Source organism: Tasmannia lanceolata, unplaced genomic scaffold (genome assembly GCF_043159265.1).
Source record: "Tasmannia lanceolata isolate RefF3 unplaced genomic scaffold, GAP_Taslan_0.1 ptg000037l, whole genome shotgun sequence".
Lineage (NCBI taxonomy): Eukaryota > Viridiplantae > Streptophyta > Magnoliopsida > Canellales > Winteraceae > Tasmannia > Tasmannia lanceolata.
Genome location: NW_027518714.1, coordinates 43,221,081 through 43,247,271, shown reverse-complemented (window position 1 = coordinate 43,247,271; position 26,191 = coordinate 43,221,081). Strand labels below are relative to the sequence as shown.

Below are 26,191 nucleotides of genomic sequence, written 5' to 3'. Positions count from 1 at the left end.
CACAATGGGAATGGGTGGCTCACTTAAAACGGCCTTAATATCACTGTACTACCCTCACCATAGTTTATCTAAAATTGCACATTTGATTGGGCCACAATGTAAATTGATGTATCCCATAAATCATATTCGTGGGATGATCCAAACCGTTCATTTGGTGGACCATGATATAAATTGGGTGCACCCCTTCCTAAATCAGTCTAATGAGATAATCCAAACGATCCAATTGATGAGCTTTGATGTAAATTGACCGTGCCCGCCAAACCATTTACATAGGTTGATCCGAAGTACTCAATTAATGGGTCGCCACCTTAATCTTGAATTACAACAATAATGAGCCCATGCAAGATTGGCCGAAATACACTACGCCCGCCATGAAAAAATGACTTTGCTCATTAAATCCAAATAAGTTTAAAAATTCATGTTTTCATGAAAAACAATGTAGGGCACACTTGCTTGATCCAAATCTAATCAAAATATTCAATGCGGGCCCACCAAATGGGTCCAAATTCTCCCTTCTTTGGATTCATATGAATAACCCTTCTCCACTCTTGGCGAAAGAAATGCAAAACATGGCGGAAAGGACCAGAAAAGTTTAAGAAAACATAAGAGACGGACACAGAAATGGAAAACATTAGAAGTGACCGATAGAAAAATACTAACTTCTTTGTTGATTAAAGTGGAGCAAAATGGGGTGTCTACACTCCCCAGCAGAGTCGTCAATTTGTGGGACATGATCCCACGAGAGGGGCCCGACCCGCCTCTCTCTTGGCCTCTCATACCCACGCGAATGGCGTGTGCTTTTTATTATTAATATAAATCAACTTTTCCGTGAACTTGGGATCATAAAAGAAATTTAAATTTCATGCAAAAGAGAATGACCAGAGTCGCCACCTCGGTAAGAGACCTAGGACTCATAAGTGACACTGCAAGGATCTGTGATCCCAGAAGTCTAGATTCGTTACCTGATTACGAGTATGGAAGGTATGGCGGATTACCACCATATGCATCATTCTTGCCCGATAATCCGGTCTTCAATTCCAAAGATTAATTCATTTAAATTTCTTTTAAATGGCTCATTTAAACTCCCTTTATGTTCAAACTACGGGACATATATCCTAGATGATCTAATTTCAATGTGGTTCTTAGATGCATGTTTTGATTCTCTTGAATTAGTTTGGTTCAATCTATATGAGAGTTCTCCTAAAATCTAATTTGAAAAAAATCCTAAGTGATTTAATCAATTTAATTTAGGGTTTGAAAATGATCAAGAAATAAATAAAATAAAACCCTAAAACCCTACTGAAGTGTGTGTAGGGTCGACTCGTGCTTGGTATGCCATCCAAGCATCCAAGTTGCCTACATGCCCATGCCTCACTGGGATTAGAGTCGACGTAGTTCGGTGACCTAAACTAAGCTACATGCGTAACTCATCTAGGACATCAATCTAGACTGGACAGATTATCTTAACAATTTTAGAGAGATTATTTAATTCAAGTTATTATATTTTATTATCCTTGAACTCCATCTAAGATGCTATATGATCCTATCTAAGTGCAAGACACTCCCTAGACTAATGTAGATGGGTCCTACATCCTAGGTTAACTAGGCTTGTCCTATAGGGAAAAATGATTAACTAGTGAACCTAATCTATGACTCAGTTGCTAATAATAGCAACCGGCCGTGATGAGGCTGGACTCCTTACTCTAGGACACGACACAATATCAGTGTTCCTAAAGGGGCTATAAAGGCTCCTACTAGATGGGACCGTGATCCAACGGTTCCAAAATCGATTTGGACTTGGGTTTGCCCAACCCAAATTATTAAGTTAATAATTTTTTTTTACTTTTAAGCGATTCCTATGACCTAGAATTCAAAGTATCCTAAGGCTCTAAGGGTTGGCTATTTCCATGCTTGGGTTGAATTCATAGAAGGAAATCGTGCTTTCTACCCTTATACTATTCAGTAAATAAATTATGAATTTTCTCAGGATTTCCGTGGACAAAAACCTCGGAGTCAACAATATATTTAAATTTAGATATTAAAAAGTCCAGGGTCGATCGCAATGAAGAAACAATTATGAATACAACCCTCTCATCTAAGATGACCTAGAATAGCAAGTTATGAAGGAAGTTAATGATTTTTAAGGTTTCTGCTCCAGTAGCTTAGGGATTACATGCATTCTGGAAAGTTATGGTATTTTACAATTTTTCATGATTTTGAGAACTAAAATGTATTTTTAATGATTTTGACAAAATTAGGCCAGATTAATGGTGTTACAAAGCAACAAATAACAAACATGCTCCAAATCAGTCCAAATTAACACTAGAACATGCTCATAATAATAGAAAATCACAGTAGAAATTTCACACATTATTTCTGGATTTTACTATTTTTAACATATTTATTTTGTCACACCTTGTATACGCGCAAAAGAAAACCCAAAGATCGCCAAATATAATCCGCTTTGACGTATGTTGAAGAAGAGATGAAGAATTCCAATTGTGCTTTGGTGAAGAACACTTGTGAGAAGCAACCAAAACCACACAATGAGGGGGACGAAAAAAATTTATTAGGAGATAGGGCTGGACGAAAATCCAAGAGTGTGCCCAATGATTGATTGGCTTGTTTTTATAGAAAAACCTAGGGTTGAGTGAGAATTGGAAGTTTCCAATTTGAGCTCTCTCTCTTTTAGCGTGTTTCTTAATTGTTCCATTGACTTTCTTTCTCTATTGTTTCCAATTTGAATTTATTTCTTAATAGTGTTTCTTGCATGCTAAGGCATGCCATTATGCATAAGAGAGATCTTTCAAAATCCTTCTAGAAGCTCTCACATATTGGAAACAACCTATTATCACTACAACAAAGCTGGGTTTTCCCTACGAACAAATCCATAGGGAAAAGTACCAAAATCCATAGGTATAGGGTTTTCCCTACGGATATTCTCGTGCACAACTTCCGTAGGCTAGGTGAGGGTAGGGAAAGCCCTTTCCCTACGAATTTGAAGTGCCGTAGGGATAGGCCACATTTCCCTACGGAATATTCCGTAGGCACAGGACTAGACTTTCCCTACGGAAGCTAAAATAAATCGGTAGGGAGAAGGTGTTTTTCCTTATGGAAGTTCAAATAAATTGGTAGGGAGAAGGTGTTTTTCCCTACGGAAGTTCAAATAAATTGGTAGGGAGAAAGATTTTTCCCTACAGAATTTCAAAAAATCCAAAGGTAAAAAGTGCATTTCCCTACCGAAGTTTGAAAAATCAGTAGGTAAAATGTTTCTTTCCCTACGGATTTTCCAAAAAAAAAAAAACCATACCCTATGGAATTTCAATAAAAAATCCGTAGGGAAAAGGTACATTTCCAAACAAATTTCATAAAATCAATACGTAGAAAGTGTTTTTACTAACAAAATTTCCAAAAACTCAGTAGGGAGAAGTTGCTTTTCCCTACAAAATTTCAAAAGAAAGTAGGGAAAATGTGTTTTTGTAGGGAAAATTCATGGATGTTTTTCCCTACAAAATTTTAAAATAGAATCCATAGGGATAGCCATTTCAATTTTTTTAATCCATTAAATAACAATTTCTTGTGACATATTGTAGCTGTATATTCCACAAACAATCTATGTATAACATCAAAATTTTTACAATTACCACATCCATTTTACCATAACATCACTTACAAATAAAAAGAATAACTGTTTTAATTAAATATCTTTAAAATCACAATTCATGAATAAAAAATGTCTTGAAATTGTTCCCTCAACAAAATAATACATCATTCAACATTCATCATTTAATGATTTGATAACGTCATCTTCATCATCTCCTCTTTATCTCCTCTTCCATTGCCATAACCATTTGAGATTTAGTGATTTAACCTACAAACAAAAAGCATGTATATATTAATGATAAATCAATGCATGCATAAAAAGTAAATTCACTTAAAGAATTTATCTTGCCATTTAAGACTAATTTTACATTTACAAATGCATGAGGCCAAGCAACGTTATTTCCTAGGGTATCCGCAATGATTTGCAATTTTCTATTGGGTCTTAGCAAATTCACTTGTCGGGATATATTTGAATCAAGGCACGGCACAAGATTATTCATTTTCTAAATTATATAAAGTCATTTAAGTTAACCTCAATTTGCTAGACGCAGATAAGATGGATTTTGGATTCATTAGCAAAAAAAAAACAATTAGAAGCAAATAACTAGACTATCTACTGTAACATGCAGTATAGGACACACTTTTTAGTACAAATTCAAAACAAAAACATCTAGTATAGTGATAAGTGTAAGTATGCACTGGTGAAATTACGCACCGATTGGGTTTCCTTTTTTGGAATAATTGACACAAAATTTGAGTACTTAAAGTAGGTGTTCAAAATGGACAGAATGAACGTGTGGAAGTACCGGTCATTTATGTCATTACTAAGAGTTGAAACCTTCTTGAAATTATGTAATGCACTACGTAAGATTGATTTACCTACTACATGATATAGTAAAACACAAGGTTAGATATATTTATAGGTGAGTGGATCACAATTTCCTAGTTTATAACCATACCATATTCCACTATATTGCATTGCACATTCATTTCTTTCCCAGAATAGAGTTCAGGTTGTGTTTGAATAGAATCAGTGTACTCAACAAATAGTAAGGACATGAAAACATTGAAAAAGGAAAGTAGAACTGCAACATCTATGTAACTAAAATCAAATTCTCCAACTTATGGTGAATCAAGCAACTTGAATACATGCAACAACTCATTTGGAATTTTTCCGGGTATTTAGATATGTTACAACGAGAGAAAGTCATAAACATGGTTTAAAATTTCGGTTTCGGTAACCGTTTCGGACCCCACCGCCAAAATTTGGTAATTTGGTTCGAAATTCCGGACCGAATTTCTAAAATTTCGGACGAAATTTTGTAACACTTTTTTTTAATAAATAATGGCACTTAATCAAAATTTCGGATTGAAATTACCGAAATTACAAAAATTTCAGACCGAAATTCGGTAAATGGCAAAAAGTGAAATTTCGGTAAATTTCGGTTTCGGTCCCCACCGAAATTCGAAATTTCGGATTTCGGTAGAAATTTAAAACCATGGTCATAAATACCTCAAATAAACAAAGAAGCTAAGAAGTCTACTACCATGGTGGAAGACTTCATAAATACCTCATAACCTCGAGGCTTACTATAAAGGATTGCTAACCAATCACTGATAAAATCAGAAGCAAAATATCCCTATGGTCTAATAGGCATCTTTCCAGGGCTGGGAGGGTAGAATTGGTTAAAATTATACTTAGTACTTATCAGTTATACTTGTCAGCAGCATTCCACCTCCCTGCTGAAATCATAGGTGATATTGAAAGGTTGCTAAGGAACTTCATCTGGTCAGGGTCAGACCAAAAGAAAAACTTCCACTCTCTATCTTGGGAAACAATTTGCAGGCCAAAGGATGAGGGAGGTTTGGGTCTCACGACGCTTTCCGACATAAACCTTGCTTCTCAGCTTAAGCTTCTCTGGCAAATAGTTGGTAACAAAAACTCCCCTTGGGTGATCTGGTTCCAGCGCAAATACATCAGGAGAAATAGTTTTTGGAGCATCAAAATGCCCAATCGTCCTTTTTCCTGGGCTGCAAGGAGCATCCTAAAATTAAGAGAAATCGCTAAACCCTTCATATGTCATGTTGTAGGCAAGAAAAACTCCCTCCTTTTCTGGTCAGACCCCTGGCATCCAAATGGCCCTATAAACTCTCTGACTTCATTGGGAACCACTTTCAATTCCATTCCTCAAAATTCAACTGTCGAAGATGTTATGCAAAATGGCTGGTTGGAAAGGATAAATGATGAACCTTACCTTCAAGAGTTGAAAATCCTGATCAAGTCAGCTCTTTTCACTTCAGGATCTGATCGAAGGCTATTTGGAAACCCTAGCCAGATGGTTCCTCTAGTGTGAAATGTGCCTGTAACACTGTCAGAACCAGAAACCCAAAACCTCCCTGTACCAAATCTTTATGGTTCCCTAGGCACATTCCTAAGCTTAGCTTTGTTACTTGGCAGGCTATTCTAAACAAATTGCCAACCAGAGATAGGCTCGCATTCCTGTCACCCTCAGATGACCACTCCTGTATTCTCTGCAATGCAACTCCTGAATGTGTGGATCATATCTTCTTCAATTGCAGCTACACTGCTTGGATCTGGAGATCACTTCTGTGGAGGATTTCCAACAGAAAGAAACAAAAAAAGACTCTTTTGGAGGAAGAAGAATGGATCGAAGGAAAGTTCAAGCACAAGGGTCAAACAGGAATTCTAGCAACAGTGTTATTCACTGCATCTGTCTACTTCATCTGGATGGAAAGAAAGAACAGATTGCACAATGGTATCAAGCAGCACAAATAGTTCATTTTGGAAAAGATTCTTTCAGCTTCAAGACAATGAATGCTATTCCTCAAGCTTAATGATCATGACGAGGAAGAAAACTCCAGAATTGCAAGGAATATAAACATCCCTTTATTCCATTACCTTGCCTCCACCAAGCAATGCAAATGGGAAAAACCTGCAGACTAACCAAGATAAACTCTGATGCATCCTTGAGTTCTGATGGAACTGCCATTGGAGGCATACTGCGGGACAAAAATGATTACCCATCAGCCCTCTTCTCTATCAACTGCCCTCCCACCACGATCCAAGAGCTCGAAATTGATGCAATTCAGCAAAGCATTCGTCTTGCGGAGGCAAAAGGAATTACCCATATTTGGATTGAATCAGACTCCCTCCTTGCTGTGAAGGTCATCCTCAATGAATGGCCATGCCCTTTGACCAAGATTCCAACTCTTGAGAAATACATTGCTCCCTTCAAAAAATTTCTTACTGGAACCTCACCCATATTTGGAGAGAAGGCAATCGAGCTGCTGATTTTCTATCTAAAACTGACTGTATTTGTAAGGGGGAAGACATCCCCATCTCTTCCATTCCCGAAAGCCTTGAAGAAATTCTTTGTGAAGATGCTTCGGGGCTTTTGTATTTCAAACTGTAATTCTCTCTCTTGTCTATAGAATTTCTGGTCAGGGTCTGCCTAACCCCAAATTACCGATCAAAATAAAAAAAGAAAACAACATGTCCAAGAAAACAATATGTGTAATCTAAATGTAAACTTAGATCACATCTTACATGTGGAATGCCAATATTAAGGGTGCAATGCTCCCATTCTGCGGGTGGTGGAATGGGAGGGCTAATTAGAGATCATTCTGGGATGATTATAGCCATGTTCTCTCTACTGGAAGACGATGAGCCGATTTTTTAACTTGAACTCTCTGCCATATATCACGGATTACTGCTGGCCAATGCTCTCAATATTTCTAGAATTTGGGTGGAATCGGACTCCAGTTTTGCGGTGGACATTATTCAAGGCAATTCAAAAGCGCCATGGAGGAAAGAAATGTTGTTCCATCATATTCTTTATCTAAAAAGTCATCTTCAATCCTTTCGCATCACTCACATTTGGAAGGAAACAAACAAAGTTGCTGATATCCTTTCAAAAAGACACTTCCCCTTCAAGGATTCTTCAGTGCCAGTAGTGTTATCGCCCCCCTCTTTACTTGAAATTGTTAGCTCGGACAGAGAAGAAGTGGATTGTTGTAGATTTTGATTTTTTTTGTTGCTATTTTCTTGGCCCTTGGGGTCCCATCTCTTCTTGTACTATCTTTTTCTATTAATATATCTGGTTGAGGTCCTGCCTAACCCCAACTTACTCACCAAAAAAATAAAATAAAATAAAATAAAATAAAATAAAATATATATATATATATATATATATATATATATATATATATATACATGAGGAAAGTTTTTCTAGTCGGCCGACTAGAGAAGCTTCTCTAGTCCGCCGACCAAAAAACACAGTGGGCGTTAGGATGATCCTATGGAGATGGTTTTTTAGGCACATCCTATATATATATATATATATATATATATATATATATATATATATATATATATATGAGGAAAGTTTTTCTAGTCCGCCGACTAGAGAAGCTTCTCTAGTCCGCCGACCAAAAAACACAGTGGGCCCATGTTGTTTGGATGATCCAAAGCATTCATTTGATGGGCCCTATCATAGATAGGGTGTGCCCAAAAAATCAGCTACATAGGATTATCCTAAACCTTTGATTTGTGGAGGTTAAAAATGGATAGATTTGTGGAGTTTATACGCGTCCATTTTAACCTCCATAAATTGAAGGGTTAGGATGATGGAGATGATTTTTTAGGCACATCCTATCTATGTCAGGGCCCATCAAATGAATGCCTTGGGTCATCAAAACAACGTGGGGTCACTGTGTTTTTAACCTCCACTGTCCATTTTTAACCTCCACAAATCGAAGGGCTAGGATGATCCTATGGAGCTGATTTTTTGGGCACACCCTATCTATAATAGGGCCCATCAAATGAATGCTTTGGATCATCCAAACAACATGGGCTCACTGTGTTTTTGGTCGGCAGACTAGAGAAGCTTCTCTAGTCGGCCGACTAGAAAAACTTTCCTCACATATATATATATATATATATATATATATATAAATGCACTAGAGTGACGTGCAACCAATGGGGGAGTCCTTTCATCTCATTTTTGCAAGGCTCGCTTCAGTCTAGCATTCCTCATATTAGGATTATGAATAACATGAACTCAAGGCTAAGATCCCAAAGCTCCAAGGTCAAATAGGAGAAAAAAATGACATCTGTAACTTACATTATGAGTGTTGATAATACATAACATGTGATTAGCTTGACTTATGCCTGTCATGGAAAGGAAAGTGTATCATCAGAACAAATAATAATGATATCAAGTATACCCATAAAATGTTTTTGTCATTATCACATCCAAAGAGAGAAGAAGATACATTGGAAGTTTGCAACCAGCGTAGAGCAAATACATGTCCAAAAAAAACAAAAACATTGGAGGTCATCAACTCATTACCGACGCCAAATGAAAGTTGATCACATCTTTCTGTCAGCATATATCACCAAGCCACAAAGGCATCAACTCCAACTTGACTTCTTCATTACAGTTAGAATCGTCATCAAGGTCCAAAATGGTGTTGGACAGGTGTTCTTGTTGCTACACAGATTTATGCTGCAAGATGAACAAAAAATGTAAACCCTATAACTGAACTACACCATCTGCTTAGTCAGAAATGACAACTACACAGATTTATGAGACTATAAAGAGGAAGGAAAATGAACAAAGCCAGTAAATTGTAATGCTCTTTACCACTATCGGATTGCAGTCAACAGAGGAGATTAGTACATGGGACTCAAACACATGGTGGGCCCGACTTGCCACTGCCATCTGATCATGATCAGATAGGGGGTACTTAGCCTGCACACCGAATTTTCAATGTACAGTTGACATGCAAACTGTGCTTCTTAAATATGGAAATCTCTGATTAGCAAACCCATATTTGTAAATTTTGCGTGGAAAATGCCAAACCAGCACCAGAGACTATGAATTCAATGATGCTAAATTTAGCATGAACTACATTGATGCTCAGATAAAATATCCTGAAAATCCCACAAAATGATCATAATTATAGCATGTTCCAGATGGAAAGGAAATCAACAAAATCAAGAACAGAAGTAACCAAATAAATTGGAAAATAAAGTCGAGCCATCAGGTTTGCCGTGCCGATCCTGACGGCTTCACCGGAAGCTAATCACAGAATATGTAGCTGCAATGACCCTAAAAACATTCAAGGCCTCAAAATTGATTAAACTAATAGTGAACTATGATCGAGTCATCATAGTAAAATTACTGGTCTAATGAATTCTATTAGGGGTTGAAAACTATTTCCAAAACCCCTCTTATAGGCCTAGGCTTCCCCTGGGCCTTCGAGAATTTCTGGAAGGGCTCCATCAAATCAAGGGTAAATCCCTACAATTCTTAATTTTAAACATTTCTTCTACCTAGGCTCTAACCCATAAGGTGTTAGCCTCATAAAAACATGGGTGTGTCAACTTCATCACCCTTCCTACAATGTGTGATGCAAAAAAACCTAAAGATCAAACCGTTTTGTTCGGATAAACTTCTGTTGGCCCGAAGCTGCCAAAGCACTTCCTAAACACAGCGCCCTCCAGTATCAGACTCGTTCTTGGAAGCCATGCCTCGTCTAACTAATTTAAATTCTTACTTATCGCCTTACAGCTTGGGGAAGAATTGAAGATCCGAGAATTCTTGGGTTCAGAGAAACACAAGAATTTCAAGAACCAAAAAACAATGGCATTTCCTTCCAAAGTACAAGAACTTCTATTGGACTAGAATTGTAAGCTTTTATCTAGAAGATAGACACGCAGATCATTCTCCTCTTCCAACCCAAAATATTGATGAAGAACATAAATCGCAGAAAAAAACCCAGAATTTTGAATAAAATAAACCCTAATGAAGAAATCCTATCAAACCCTATTAGAATTATTATCTACTTCTAACCCCGTCAAATCTCTCGTGCAAAATGAAACCCTAATGAAGTCCAGTAATTTAGAACAGAGATCTCATCCCAAGAAATGTTCTATGCAAAAACCAACAAAAAGAAAGAAAAATGCAGCACAAAACATACTTGCGGAGGATTAGAAAAGAGATGGCGAGAGAGAGAGAGAGAGAGAGAGAGAGAGAGTTTACCGGAAATAGGGTTTCGTGAAGGGGAAAGTTAAAAATAGAAAGTCTAATGAGGGAAATCTTCAAAAAGGGCAAGTATGAAAGTTCACTTCTTTTCGTGGATCATCTCAAGTAGGATCACTTGGAAACCCCTGAAAATGCCCAAAATGCCCCCTAGAACACAAAATTTCCAAAAAAAATGAAACCCCTGAGAAATTTTAAATGTAGCAAGTTTCCCAAAATACTTGAAATCATTCATGATTTCTCAGACACACTTAGGGGATAAAATAGTTCTCACTGGAAATGACTAAAATACCCCTAAGAGTCAGAAAATGATAAAACTGGGAAAAACCCTGAGAACCCTATGTCAAGCAGATTTTCAATTCTTGTTTTTGGGCTTCCAACTTTACACCAAGTTGGGATTGTTATGAGGGTTCCAAAGAGTTGGAACACCACAAGGACAATCACTTAACCATTTAGGGTGTGTGTTTATTTACTTAATTTTTGCCTCTTAAAATCTAAAGCTAGGATTGGATCTTAAACATTCTAATATGACTTCGATCTTCAATTGATTCTTCAAGTCTTCATTCGTCTTGGATCTCCAATGTCTTTGGCCTTCATAAGCGGTCCAATGAGAGCTTCTTGGCCTCAATCTAAGCAATCTTATCTTAGCACAATTAAGATCTACAACTTAGACATGCAAACACATTAGTGATCTTAAATCACTTGTGTATTGGAATCATCAAAATAAGATGGGAATGCCAAGGTGGGAACCATTAGGCTTACAGAGTCCTCTGAGGCATCCAACTGGTGTGAGTCCCCTGACGCATCCTGAACAACCAAAGTCTCCCTGAGAGCAAATGCCTAGAGGCTTTAAAACTATGGAAGCTCACTTAGGCAGTCCAAATCAAAGCAAATTTGTTACCACGCGGTAGCTCTCCATGGTAAGTCCATTTCTACACGGTAACCCTCCGAATAAGAGCAAATCTGTCACCACGCGGTAGCTCTCTAGGGTAAGTCCGTTTCTATGCAGTAACCTTCCGAATCAGAGCAAATCCGTCACCACGCAGTAGCTCTCCAGGGTAAGTCCGTTTCTATGTGGTAACCCTCCAAATCAAAGCAAACCCATCACCAAATGGTAGCTCTCCAGGGTAAGTCCGTTTCTACGCAGTAACCCTCCAAATCTGAGCAAACCCGTTATCACACGGTAGCTCTTCAGGGAAAGTCCGTTTCTATGAGGTAGCCCTCCAAATCAGAGTAAGTCTATTACTACGCGGTAACTCACTCAAGATCAATAACCCTTAAAAAACCATAGGTGAGATTTTATAAGAAATTCTCACCTTTGTAAGTGTTTGTACCCGTACAAACACTAGTCTTTTGGCGAACCCTCAAGACAAATCAACTGTAGATGTCAAAGAAACATCTTTTCAAAATCGAGACTGTTAGAATACAGTATCACATCACATCAAATCACTCAACCAAATCAAAGAGCAAATGATAGTCATGCATCTGCTCTACTCAAATTAAAATCCCACTAGGCAACCCAAGAGGGGGGTGAATTGGGTTTCTTTAAAATGCTTATCCTCTTTAAAAACTCTTCACCATAATTACTCTAGTTTTAACTTTTCTCAATCAAGTTAGTTTGATTAATTAAGCTTAATAGTAATGATGTAAACTTTATTTCCTATTTGATTTTATAACTTGATTAGAATGATGAGAGGTTTAATTAGCAAGAGATGAATATGCAATTCAACTTAAGTGCTAATCACTCACTCAAGCAAGGGTATGATTATTAAAGCACATATAAGAGAGAGTAAGAGAGATATGTACCAATCACCAATCAAGATAAAGAGGTAGAGAGACACGAGGCTTTGACACAAGGACTTTTATAGTGGTTCGGTCTTAAACCCAAGACCTACTCCACTCTTCTCAAGTTTGCTCTCCTTGAGGTATCCACTATCTTCCAAGGAACTTAAATACGGCGTTCCGTTCGCCTTGTATAATCCGAGTGTTCAAGCTCCAAGGGTCTTAAATACGGCGCCCTCGCAAAATACAATGAAGAGAAGGTGTTGTTTACTTGCCTCTAGATAGGCTAATACAAAGTAAAGCTCACAATGCACTCTCAAAGATGACTACAAGTAATGCCTAAACCAATCTCAAATGATTTTCTCAAATCAAGGCACCAGAGGTTGGTGAGAGAAAATTAACCCAAAACTAGTTTCAAGTAGTTTTCTAGGGTTCTTTAGAGTTGGAGCATATTTATCAAGTCTTTTGGACCCTTTGAATGGGTTTATATGAACTCCCAACTCCATATGACCGTTTGGGAGGCAAAACAGTCAGAACTGGGTCAAACAGTCAACTAGCCGTTGGGCCTCCAACGGCTATTTTGTTTTGAACAAATACACTGCTCGGAGTTCCGAGAATTTTCTCCAAGTTCCGAGCTCGGAGCTCCGAGGGTATTCTCGGAGTTCCGAGAAACCAAATAGGGATTTAATTTTAATAGCCTGGAGCATTTCTCGGAGATCCTAGAATTTTCTCAAAGTTCCGAACTTGGAGTTCCGAGACTGGATTTCCAGCAATCAGTGTCCAACTTGAAAAATCCATATCTCCTTCGGATTTTGACGTTCTTGTACTCTACGGATATGAGAGAAATGAAAGCTATCTATTACAAATATTTTCCAAAATATTTGAAAATGTTTTAAACAAGTTCTGATAGGATTTAATTGTTGGTCCAGGTTGTTCACTTGGAACTCTGTTTTGCTCTTGTAGACACCCTCATTTCCCCCCAGCTCTAGTATCACATGTCGTTGCAGTATTATCCAGACTTCAAACACTTTATCGTGGCAGGCACCCAAATAGAGGAGGCTATGGCTCAAGGTGTATTCAACCGAAGTAACCCGAATACCAGAGAATTCAGGAAGTCTCCATCAGCTGAAATTAATAACCTTTCCCGCTCCAAGCCTCAGCCTTCAAAACCTCAGAACCCCATGGTGATGGATTATACCCAACCTGTTGTCGCATCTCGACCACAGGCCCAGACAGAATTTACCCCTCTCCCTCTTCCACCATCTGAGATATTCAAGGAGTGTCTAGCCTCAGGTCGCATAATCCTGCCCGACATTAGGGCTCTTCCTAATCCTTTACCAGCAAATTGGCGAACAGATCAACACTGCGAATACCATAGAAATTATGGCCATCTCACTGATAATTGCATTGCCCTAAAATTCAGGATCCAGAGGTTGCTCGACAACAAAGATCTTGTGTTCGAGCCAAAACCCGATAACCCATTACCTGGTCATGCAAACCCTGCTGCTGCTGTCAGTGCTATAACCATAGGGGACCCAAAATTTGATCCTCTCACTCTTACCTGTGCCTTAGAACCTACCTGTGAAACGTCTGCGTCGGAACCTTTTGAAGAAGAAGAAGATACAGACAGTGAAGATGTTCTAGTAGTTGCTATCCTGATATGAACCAGCCTTCGCCGAGCTTCCGAAGCTAGACAGTTGCGGCAGTTAAAGTTTTAGTCGTTTACTATTTTATGTTGAAGTCAGTCATCATGGTCAGTACAATTGTTGAGTCCAGTTTTACAATTCAAGGGTAATGCCTAGTCCAGGCAAGTTATCTTTTACTTTTCTCTTTATTCAAAGTTGTGAATCCTGAGCATGTTCAGGATAGGTCATCAGATATAATAGTTTTTTCTTTAAATAAAAATTTCAGTTCCAATAGTTCACTTGTGATGTTTTAGGTTATTAATATCTCGATCTGACTTTACGGATCATCAATCGGGACAAAATAAGCTAGGGTCACTTCACAGCCCGGGACCTGATTCCATTCCGAGACCCGATTTCCGTAAATCGTTAGATCAAGGGCAGATCTTAACCTGGGTGTCTTTCCTTACTAAGAATTTGTGATCATTTAGTCAAAATAGGATCGATCAAGGTTAATCTCAAATTCAGATTAAACATTGTGTCACTTAATTGAGCAAAAACCCAGTGAAAAATCACGGATCAATGTGGGTGAATGAGAGCCGTCGAAATAATTTAACCAAATTATCAACAACAGTGCTTTCAGTACTTTAATTGTTGTCAAAATTTATATTTCAAAGGTTAGGATCATTCATCAAAAATTGATTAAGTTGGTTGGATCAATCGAATCGTCAATTTGATCAACGGTTGGAAAAACGATTCGCTGTTAAAAACCGACGGCTCGCATTGGTCAAAAATTCTGAAAATAATATTTCTATGGCAACATTGGGCTTAAATGAAAGAGGAAAAATCAACGATTTTAATAGCGAAAGAATTATCGAAATCGGACTTCAAAATATCCTGAAAACCGCGTTTTTCGATTTTTACATTCAAAATATTTGAAAAATCTTTTACAAGATTCTAGGAGATTTGGAGGCATCATCTCGTCCATTCTTTCGATCGAAATTGATCTCAACCACCCAATCTTATTCCATATCATTGCAAAGATTTCAGGATATTTGGAGACCCGATCTCGCCCGTTCTTTCGATCACATGGAGATTGCAGTTAATCGCAACCATCCAAATCGTTGCCATTCTCTACAAAGGCAACCAAATTGGACATTTCCCTTGCCTTGAAATTTGCTTCCAAAATCTACAAAGATTCCAAGGACAAATGGCATCGTCTTGGACCGTGAATTGTTCCTAAATCGTTAGTACTTGATCCTGGCCGCATAAGTGCCTGCCATTTTTAACATAGCCATGGCTTAAATGGAAGATGCCAAAGAAGAGGGAGAATATTCTAGAAAAATTCGATCTTGGCCATTCTTTCCCCTTCCTTTTTCCATCACTCAATCTCCACCCTACACCTCTAGGCCCTAAAGATGGCAACCTGGCTCATCCCTCACCTATAAATACCCATGCTCTCTTCTTTCAAAAAAGGAGAAAAAAAGAGGAAGAAGACTCAAAGAAAACTACTAGAGAAATCCTCCATATCCCCGCCTTCAAATCTTGTCATATTCAAAGGATACCCAAAATCTCCATCACAGGTAGGTACACTATTCTCAGATTTTTCCAGGATTATTTGATATTTTTCTATGTATTTTTGCACGATTTTTAGCATTTAATTGAATTTAATTCAATATTATATGTGTGTGCTCAAAATCACGATCTACATGAGTGTTTCAATTCCGATTCGTCCCGAAATTTAATACACTGATCTATTTAAATAGACCAAAATAACCATCGGATTGGATCGGACATTGAATCAAAGGATTTTGAAAATTTGAGTGATGAGTGGAATTTTATTTAAAATAATGGCTGAGAAATTACAAAATTCGAAAAAATAGCCATCTCAGGATGATCTATTTTTTGGAATTTAAAATTTTTCTTGTGTTCATCATATTAGAACAAGATTAAAGGACGTTTTCCGGAGTCGTAATTTCCTCGAAAATCATGTTTTAAAAATGGAAAACTCTTCAAAAATATCTTTTCGACGAAGAAAACTAAAATATATACTAAATGTATTCCAAAATTAATGAAATTTTGTGGGAACATAATATGGTACTGATACATTCTACCATGAATTTTTAAGAATTTTTGGATTCTGTTTGATATATTATTTAATGCTTTCTTTGAACATTATCAGATTTTGTGAGAATTGTTACTGACTTCCGATCATCATTAAAATTCATAAACTTTTTACAGTAGTTTTATATTTCATATTTCTTGCTGCTGTAAAAGTTTCAATTTATTTGGATCTTGTTTCCTATGAGATGTAGTGTTAATTCATAATCTGGTCTGAAAATTGAAAAATCCGAAATTGATAGTAAATAGTTTCTAAAATTCATGAAAATCTCACCGCATGCTATTTTTACTTATATCTTACTACTGTAGAAATTTCAATGAATTTAGATTTCTATTTCTAGTAGTTTCTGTATTATTTTTGTAATCTGGTCTCGTTATTGTTAAATCAAAATTAAATATGAGCTGAATGTAAAAATCTGTAAAAATCTTTCAGTAAGCTACATCATCATGTCTTGCTGCTGTAGAAGTTTCAATTCATTTCGAATTCATTTGCAATAATTTCACTTGTAAAATCACTCATATGGTTTAAAATTGATAAAATCCATTGAAAATTCGAAATTAATTAAAAATCATCATAAAGTTTCTAAAGAACCTTGAATTTTTGTCACATATTAATTCCTAAATCCATTGAAACAAAAATTTTAGGATCTTTAGATTTCCCTGGAAAAATGGCATGTGCATCTATAATCGTATCCCTATTGCACTCGATCTTTGACAATTTGAACATTTAAGCTATAGCATGTTGTTGGCTCCGAGGTTACTGTCCACGGAAATCCTGAGATATGCCAGGCAAGAAGATGCTATAACTTAAGTATTAAATTGCACAAGGAAGGAGCGCACGATTCCCTTCCTTGGATGTTATTCTAGGCCGAAATTGGTGAACCCTAGAGCCGTTGGTAATCCTTAAATGTCCAGAAACTGAAAATCCTTGAAATCTGAAATTCATTAACTTCAAGAACTTGAATCGATTTGTCTCGAGTCTTTCGGAACCATTAGATTATGGTTTCCGATATAAGAACCATTAGAGCCCAATTTAGGAACACTGGTCGTGTCCTAGGTTTTAGGGAGTCCTAGAGTTAGGAGTCCAGCCTCATCACGGACGCTTGCTATGGATAGCAACCGTACCATAGGTCTAGTTACACTAGTCGCCCAATCTTTCCCTAGGACAAGCCTAGTAAACTAGGATGTAGGCTAACCTGCGTTAGTCTAAGGAATAACTTGCATTTAGATAAGAATCATATAGCATCTTAGATGAAATCCTAGGATAATAAAATCCCCAACTTGAATTAAATAACTTCTCCTAAAACTGTTGAAACAGTCAATCCCGTCTAGGTCGGTGTCTTAGTCGAGTTAGGCATAAGTAGCTTAGCTTTAGTGCACCGAACTACGTCGACTCTGATCCCAGTGAGGCTTGGGTATGTAGGCAGCTTGGATGTTTGATGGCATACTAACCGCGAGTCGGCACTACAACAAATTGTGGTGTTTTGTATATTAATTTTCTTGTAAATGCTTAATCAAATCACTTAGGATTTTCCATGAAATTAGAATTTTATGAGAACTTTCACCTAGATTGAATCCAGACAAATTAAGAAATCAAGATACACATTTAGGATTCACATTGAAATTAGATAATAGGATGCATGTCCCGTAGTTAGCACATTAACAGAGAGTTGAATGAGCCATTTAAAATAAATTTAAAAGAGTTAGCTTTTGAAATCGAAGACCGATTATCGGGCAGGAATGGTGCATGTGGTGGATAAATCCCCATACCTTCCATTCTTGTAACCAGGTAGCGAATCTAGATTTTTGGTTAATTACGAGTCCTAGATCTCACATCTAGGTGGCGACTCTGTCAGTCTCTTTTGTGTGGAATTCGGATTGCCTCAGTGATCCCAAGTTCACATAAAAGATGAATTAAAGTCAACATTAAAAATGCACACGCCATTCGCGTGGGTACGAGAGACCAAGAGAGAGCGTGGCGGCTCGCGCCCCACCCCTCTCGCGGGATCGGGTCCCACAGCTCTATGTTGTGTTGAATGCCATATGGGACCCAACATGTTGGTGCACCACCATGGCCATTCACTTATCCATTTAAGTCCTTAAAGGGTTTGTTAGTCTCTTTGAAAAACATATTTTTAGGGGTTTTAAGATGTGCCTTTATGAAGAGAAAATACAAGAGAGAAAGGTGATACATACTACCATTCTAAGTACTCTCTTGTTCTCTTGAGCCAATCTTCATTTGATCTTCAATGGTGTGCTTGGCTTGCTTTGGGATCTTCAAGGTTGATCTTCTTTGCTTCACACCTTCCAAGGATGATGCCACCATTTGGTTCAAGCTCCTTTGCAAGTTGTTGATCCGCAAGCTTTGGCCTTCATTGATCTTCCTTTGTTTGTTCAATGCTTTGAGATGGTTATGTGGAACTTCTTTTTGGTTGATCCTCCAAGGTATGGTTTGTCCAAGTATGCTCTAGCTCCTTTGTCCTTTGTTTGGTTTATCTTCAAGCATAGGCCATCAATGGTGTGTGCTAGCATGGATTGACATGTGAATTCCCTGTGTATAGCACAACACTCAAGGCCAACAATAGTCCATAAAGGACTAATCAATTTGTGTTTGTTAAACATCAAAACAAGGTGATTGAATGAACCCATGGGGAACTCTTGGGCTAACACAAATCGAATCTTACGTACGATCCGTCGTACCAATCACCAGATGCCACTTCAGCATCTCCTTTATCAGTGTCAGCACTGGATGTTAGAACGACAACCCTTGAATTCCCTCCCCAAGTCAGTCGCTAAACCTGACTCCCGATGACCCTCCCGACTGTTGGAAACGATGTTCACCCAAGACTCCTTCTAACAGTCGTATTTTCAAAACCCTAAAAAACCGTCAGCAAGAGGTTTCCACTCGAGGACCTGACAGCAAGATTTCTCGATGAAGGCTTTACACTAAAGGACCCGATATGAATCTTGCAAGCCTGTCATTAGTCCCTAGTGACAAAATTTTGTTGTCTCCTTACTTTGGCATTCAGGTGCCTTGCACCCCCTAACAAAGAGGGGCATCTGTAGACACCAAATTTTGTCAAGGTGAAACTAATGATAGGCTGTCGCGAGGAAGAGTCTAATGACGAGTCTCAGAGCACCTATTCTCTTTCTCTTAATCTCTCTCTAGGTTATAAATTAAGATAATTTTTCAAAAATGAACTTTACCCCAGAGGTGAAACAAAAGCCCATTTTTACACGGTATCCCGCCTTTCTTTTGTAGCCAGTTTTTTCCTGTGTTTCCGCATGACGACAGGGGATCACCACAATCAGGTTTTCAAGGGGGTGTTGTTTGATCTGCGTATCTTACGAACTCGGGACCAAGGTCCTAATTTCGTGAGATAAAGAAACTCAAAGTCGCCACCTAGGTTAGGGCCTAGGATCCCTGTCTATTCTTCCAAGGAAATGAGTAACGACTCAAATTTCTTTGGAAGAATAGTAATCAGAGGTTCCTTTCGTCTGGGCCTAGAACCTTATATTTTACTCTATTTGTAAGGCGTGGGGTTTATAGATATCTGGGTAAGGGTTGTGGTTACAATTGGGGAAGCTGTTAGGCATCCCTCTTGCCCGGATTAATCAGGTCTCTTAACTTAGATTGGCATTTTGGAAAATTTTAAAATGAAATATTTTTTATTTTATTTCCCTTGTTAGATTACGCTTAATTCCGAATGTAAATGAAATGAATTTACAGAAAAAATTGAAAACAAGCGGTAGTTAACCCGATCGATATCGTAAGTTACTTACGGAAGATCCAGATATCGCAACTACTTACGATCAGGTCAACTCAAATCAAACGGAAAATTGTTGTACAGGAGGTAAAAAAGAAATCGAAACAAAGGCGGTGTTCGGTTCGATCCTGTTTGAGACCATATGTCACAGGCTCCAAAGGAACTCTGCAACTGATCCCAAGTAGGCCCCATCTCCTTAAATCAAAAGGAAAATGAAAGTACAGAAAGTAAAACAAAAGAAAGATAGCGGGGTTTATATAAGTTCGACGTGGGCCGGAGAACTTATTCACCACCACATACCTTACTTCTGTAAAGCAGTAAAGTGCAGAAAGTAAAAAGCAAGTCGGAGGGATTTTTGTCCTGAGCGCTAGGCCATAGCGGAACAAGTCTCTTTGACATCTCAACCTCGTAGCTTACTTGTGCAGAAAGTAAAAGCATGTCGGAGGGATTTTTGTCTCGAGCGCTCGGCCGTAGCGGAACAAGTCTCTTTGACATCTCAACCTCGTACCTTATTGTGCAGAAAGCTGTAAATTGCAGAAAGTAAAAGCAAGGCGGAGGGATATATCATAATCTCAGGGGGCAATTTGAGCACCTGCGGTCCTATGATGTCACCACCTCGTACCTTACTGTGTAATGTAAAAGTACAGAAAGCAGTAAAGTGCTGGAATTAGTAAAAGGCAGGTAGAGGGGCTTGACACCAAAAACCTGGGGGCTAGATGAGCCGGAGGTCTTATGATGAAACCCACCCTAGCAGTTTTGTAAATACTCAACTGGAATAAATTGCAGAAAGGAGTAAAGGGGCAGCTAGAGGGGCTTGACATCAGAAATGATGAAACCCACCCATACCCGTTTTGTAAATGCTCAACTGAAAGGTAAATAGCAAAATAGTAGTAAAGTGTTAGGTAGAGGGGCTTGACATCACGAATGATGAAACCCACCCATACCCGTTTTGTAAATATACAACTGAAAAGTAAATGAATTACATCTTTCTTTCATTTACATTTTTTTAGGGTTTTAACGTACCACTGAAGAGTTGGGCAGCGTAACCGCGCTTGTTGAAAAGAGGCCTCCGAGGCTGCGGAGAAATCGGCGGTGTAACGACGCTGTATTGATGTGGAAGCTTTGAGTTTGCTGAGATTTTGGCAGAACAACGGCGCTGCTATTGAAAAGCAGCTCGTAGTTCTGTGAAATTCGGCAGAACAATGGCGCAAACGGAGGGTGTCGCTTTGAAATTCCACTTAGCAACCCAAGAGGGGGGTAAATTGGGTTTCTTTTAAAATCTTACTAATTTAAAAACTTTGTTTGCACTAGTTTTAGATTGATTAGAAAATCAGTATTAAGATTCAAGACAAAAGTAAAGTGCTTACCACAAGAGAAGGAGTGAAGAGACAAAGAGGATTGACACAAAGATTTTTATAGTGGTTCGATCTTAACCAAAGACCTACTCCACTCCTCTCAAGTTTGGCTCCTTGAGGTTTCCACTATCTTCTCTAAGGAACTTAAATACGGCGTTCCTTTCGCCTTGTACAATCCAAGCTCCAAGCTCCAAGGGTCTTCTACGGCGCCCTTTGTTGCCCAATACAATGAAGAGAAAAGGGTTTAGCTCACTTGCCTCTTAGTAGGCTGATTACAAGTAGAACACACACTCACTGTTACAAGAAAAAGATGTACAAATAAAAAGCCTAAGGTCTCTCAAGAATAATCAAGGTCAAAGCACAAGAGAGAGGGAGAGTGAAAATCTTGAAGAAAATGAGTATTAATGCCTTTGAATACTCTTAGAATGTTAGGTTAACTCATTAAGTGTTTTCTTAACAGTGCCAAGGTTCATATATATAGGGGAGATAAAAATATGGCATTTTTAGACTCCCCAACGGTCGTCTCGGAGTCCGTGCACAGAATTCCGAGTTGACCGTTACGTTATAATTTTTTTCAAACAGGGGCTTTCTCGGAGTTCCGAGAAATTGTCTCGGAATTTCGAGCCTTCTTCTCGGAATTCCGAGAAAGCTATTTCAGCAATATTTCAAGTCTTGGTTGCTGATTTGTTTTGAGCCTTCGGAATTCACATGTATCTTGTCAAATGGAATGTCATGTGGGTCCAAAGAGTGAGGACACCACCATGATCATTCACTTGTCCAATTAGATTCATTTTAGGTTAATTTTAAACTCTCTTTTGTGCCTTTGACCTAGACTATACATGATAAGCCATATACATGTTAAACTAGCTTTGTCTTCAATCTTGTTGACACTTTGTAAAGGCTTTGACTTGTCTTCAATCATCTCCTTTGATGCTTGAGCCTTGCTTGAGCTTTTGAGTTGATTTCCATCCTTGTAGAGCTTGAATTCAACCTTGTTCTTTGAATGACCTTGTCTTGCCTTTGTATTAGTTTGCCATAGATGGTGATTCCTTCGTCATGCCTTTGATCTCACCTTGAGCTTGAATGATTTTGCCATTTCTTGTGCAATCTTGAATGTACTAAAGCTATGAACACAATAACTTAGCCAATGGAAATCATTAGTACATTAAACCTTTTTATATCAAATTGAGTTTGTTAATCGTCAAAACATGTCAATGGGAGTACTTGTTGAACCCTTGGGCTAACAATCTCCCCCTTTTGATGATGACAAACACAATTTGCTTTAGGGTAGGATCTCCCCCTTGAGGGATGAATAGAACAATTTATGCTCCCCTTAAGAGATTGATTTAATTGAACATTTAAAGCATTAATTGTAATGATGGAAATTGATTGCAAAATTATAAGCATGGAGCTTTGCTCCCCCTCAATATATGCATATTGTTATGACTTGGGAGCTCCAAAGTTCTCTCCCTTTTATCATCACCAAAAAGGTGGAACAAAAGGAACGAGGGCATGTGAGAAGCAAGGAGACAATGAAAGGGCAATGCAAGAGAGAAAAGAATCACAATACAAGGTATGCGAGCAAAAAGAAATAGAACAGAGAAGCACATCTCACAGCAAACCAAATAGAGATATATATAGATGATGGGAAAGGCTACACATAGAAGTGCATACAACCATTCAAAGGACATAGTATCCACCACACATCATAACATTTACAGAAATATAAATGCATACAACCATTCAAAAGACATAGTATCCATCACACCTCATAACATTTACAGAAATATAAACCTAATACAGCCCAAAAAGATCCAACTGATCATATAAGCAACCATCCAAATAGGATCCATACAAACAACCAACAATCCAAATACAACCTAGTCAAATACAAACATATAGAAAAGCCTAATATATCAAAGGAGTCTGAACAAAACGATGTCCAGCATCAGAGAATGAAAGTCATCTACTGCTCTGGAGGAGGCGGTGGCTGATAAGAAGAGGAACTGCCCGGGTGCTGACGCGACGGACCACGAGAGAGGTACTGATAAATGGCAGTGAACTGGTCATCTACGTGAGTGGAGAGTGACTGGAATCGAGTAGACATCTCTGTGTCAACATGGGTAGTTAGCCGCTCAAACTTTGTGGTCATGGATCGCTCAAGGGCCTCCTGCATGGCTGCGAAGCCCTGAGAGAAAGCCTGAGATGCATAGGGCGCCTCAGGGGCCTGAGTGTCCGGATCTGCCTCTCCTTCACCGTCGTCATCGTGATCTACTGCAACTTTATTCATCAGAGTCAATGGCAACAACTTCTTTGGCAAGTGCCATGCGCCGGAAGGTCCGATCGTCAAAAGGAGCGGTGAGAGTTTCGGTGGCCTCACCCTCCAGAGCGATACCGAAGTGGCGGAATACACAGGTAAGGAGCATGCCATACGGCAGTGAGGCGCAGGATCGAGTACGAGTTTGGAACATGAAGCAAAAGATGATGTATGGTAGACAAAGCATGCGACCCTCAAGGATGCAATATATGAGGTAGGCCTCAAGGGGTCGTATGGCATCGGTCATCCCACCGCGTGGGGTGAAGTTGTTGAACATGAAGTTATGAAGCATTTTGGCCACAAGTATGAGGTCAGATGTTTGTACAAGCATGTTGGGCCGATAGCGCTTGGTAATTCAGCCATACACAGTGTTGTGATCAAGATCTGGAAGGGAATGGATCCCATTGTCTGGCCAAAAGTAATGTTCAAAGCCATCGGAATTAATCGCGAGAATCTCAGCAAGTTGATGAATATTGAGTTTGATGTGGGTTTTCTTGACACGAGATTCAATTTGGAAGTAAGAGGAAGTGATAGTGAAATTGGTATAGAAAAGACGAACTAACCTAGCGTAAACAAGCTCATGGAGATGAAGAAATTGGGTCCATCCAAGGGCATCAAATCGTGCTTGAAAGTCAAAATGTTGGAGAACGTCGCGCTCAATGAATCGGCCGATGAGGATGCCCCGAGTAGCCAGTGTTGGCCATTTCTTCTTGGCGTGTGCAGAGGAGAAGTATGAATTGGGAATAACCTCGGGTTCCGAAACCGGAGCTTTAGCCTTGGCTTTCTTCCTTGATGGCCCTTCATCGTCCCGCCCGCTGGAGGAACCGCCACTGTGAAGATTTTTCGTTCTAGGTATGATTGGGAAACTAAGGTTTGAAGAGAATGAACAAGAGAGAAAAAAAGAGGGATTGGAAGCCCTAGAGGGAAGAAAATGATGAAAGAAAGGGAGAAAAGGAAGAAAAAGAGTTGGATTGAGGATGGAGATGAGAGAATGGGGAAAAGAGGAGAAAGGGATACCAAAAAAAAAAGGAAAAATGGGGGAAAGAGGAAAGGGTTTTTTTTTAAAATGGAGTTTTGAGGGTTTAGGAGAGAACTCTAGGGTTTCTAAGGAAGAAGATGGAGGATGGGTGGAGTTGGGAGGAAAAAGAAGAAAAAGAAGGTAGGGTTTGGAGATGGAGGAGAGAAAGGAGGAAAAGAAAGAGAGGAAAAAATGAGAAGAAAAGAGAGACGGTCCGGGCATTATATGCGCCTGGACCGATTCTCGGACTTCCGAGAAAATTTCTCAGAATTCCGAGAGTTAATTTATTTTTTTGTTTTGTGTACTGCGGAATTCCGAGAAATTTCTCGGAGTTCCGTGATTTATTTATTTTTTTACGTTTCTTTACTGCCGAATTTCGAGAAATATCTCGGAGTTCCGAGAGTTAAAATATTTTTTGTTTCTTGGCTTACTACGGAATTCCGAGAAATTTCTTGGAGTTCCGAGCTCCGAATTCTGAGAATTTTCTCGGAGTTCCGTCTAGTTTTTTTTTTTTTTACATGAGTGTTGGCAATGGTAAGCTTAGAAAAGATACGTCATGTACGACAAAAGATACGCCAGTACGACACTATAGACACCCCCAGTTTGCTACGCTTTAAAAAGTAAAAGATTCGGTAATTTGTCAAGTCTCGAGTCCATATTCCGCAATAGATTAGGCATTCATGCATTCTAGGGTAGATTTCATCTCATTTTAGGTGTTTGGAAGTTGATTCGGAATCCTAAGGGTTTCTATGGTGTTCCAATGGTATCTGGAAGATGAAAGTACAAGTTTCTAAGCATGTGAAAAAACCTGTGATTTTTAGAAATTTCAGGGTTTCCCTCATTTTTGCATTACAGGGGTATTTCGGTCATTCCCGATGTGTCCCGTTTGACCTCCGAAGTTGTGTCTGAGAAATCTTGACCGATTTCATGAATTTTCAAAAACCTGCTATTTTTGGAATTTCTCAGGGTTTTCCCTAGTTGTATCAATTTTTGCATCACAGGGGTAATTTGGTAATTTCTAATGTGCTTCATTTGACCCCCGGGTTGTGTCTGAAAAATCTTGAGTGATTCCATGAATTTTGAAAAACCTGCTAAATTTAGATCTCTCAGGGATTTCGCTTGATTTGGAAATTTTGAGTGTTGAGGGCATTTTGAGCATTTTCAGGGAATGCCAAATGATCCTGTTTGATATTACCCACCAAAAGAAGCAAACTTAAAAATTTTCTATTTTTGAGGTTTGACCACGAAAACTTTCCATTTTTAACTTTCCCCTTTAAAACATGAACTAATTTGAGGGTATTTTGGTCGCATTTTGGTGGGTAATGGTAAAAAAGGGGATGGTTCAACCATATGTTAGAGGTGCACCATAAAGGTAACATGGGTTAGGTCCATCCATAAAATATTGAATTTAAAAGAATTTTATTAAATTTTTATGAAAAAAAACCCAAAACCCATGTGAGAAGGCCCATTGGGCTAAAGCCCACAAGGTGGGGGTCCATGTGGACCCACCCACATGGGTCGGCCACATAAGTGGGCACC

At 38.7% G+C, this 26,191-nt stretch overlaps 1 protein-coding gene across 1 annotated transcript; it reads left to right on the top strand.

The window, feature by feature from the left end:
* The first annotated feature begins 874 nt into the window (after positions 1-874).
* LOC143861461 (uncharacterized) lies at positions 875-6,400 on the top strand. Its single transcript, XM_077372391.1, has 4 exons — positions 875-981; positions 5,450-5,535; positions 5,695-5,942; positions 6,062-6,400. The coding sequence occupies exons 1-4, from the start codon at positions 875-877 to the stop codon at positions 6,398-6,400; spliced, it is 780 nt and encodes a 259-aa protein (XP_077228506.1).
* The last annotated feature ends 19,791 nt before the right edge of the window (positions 6,401-26,191 follow it).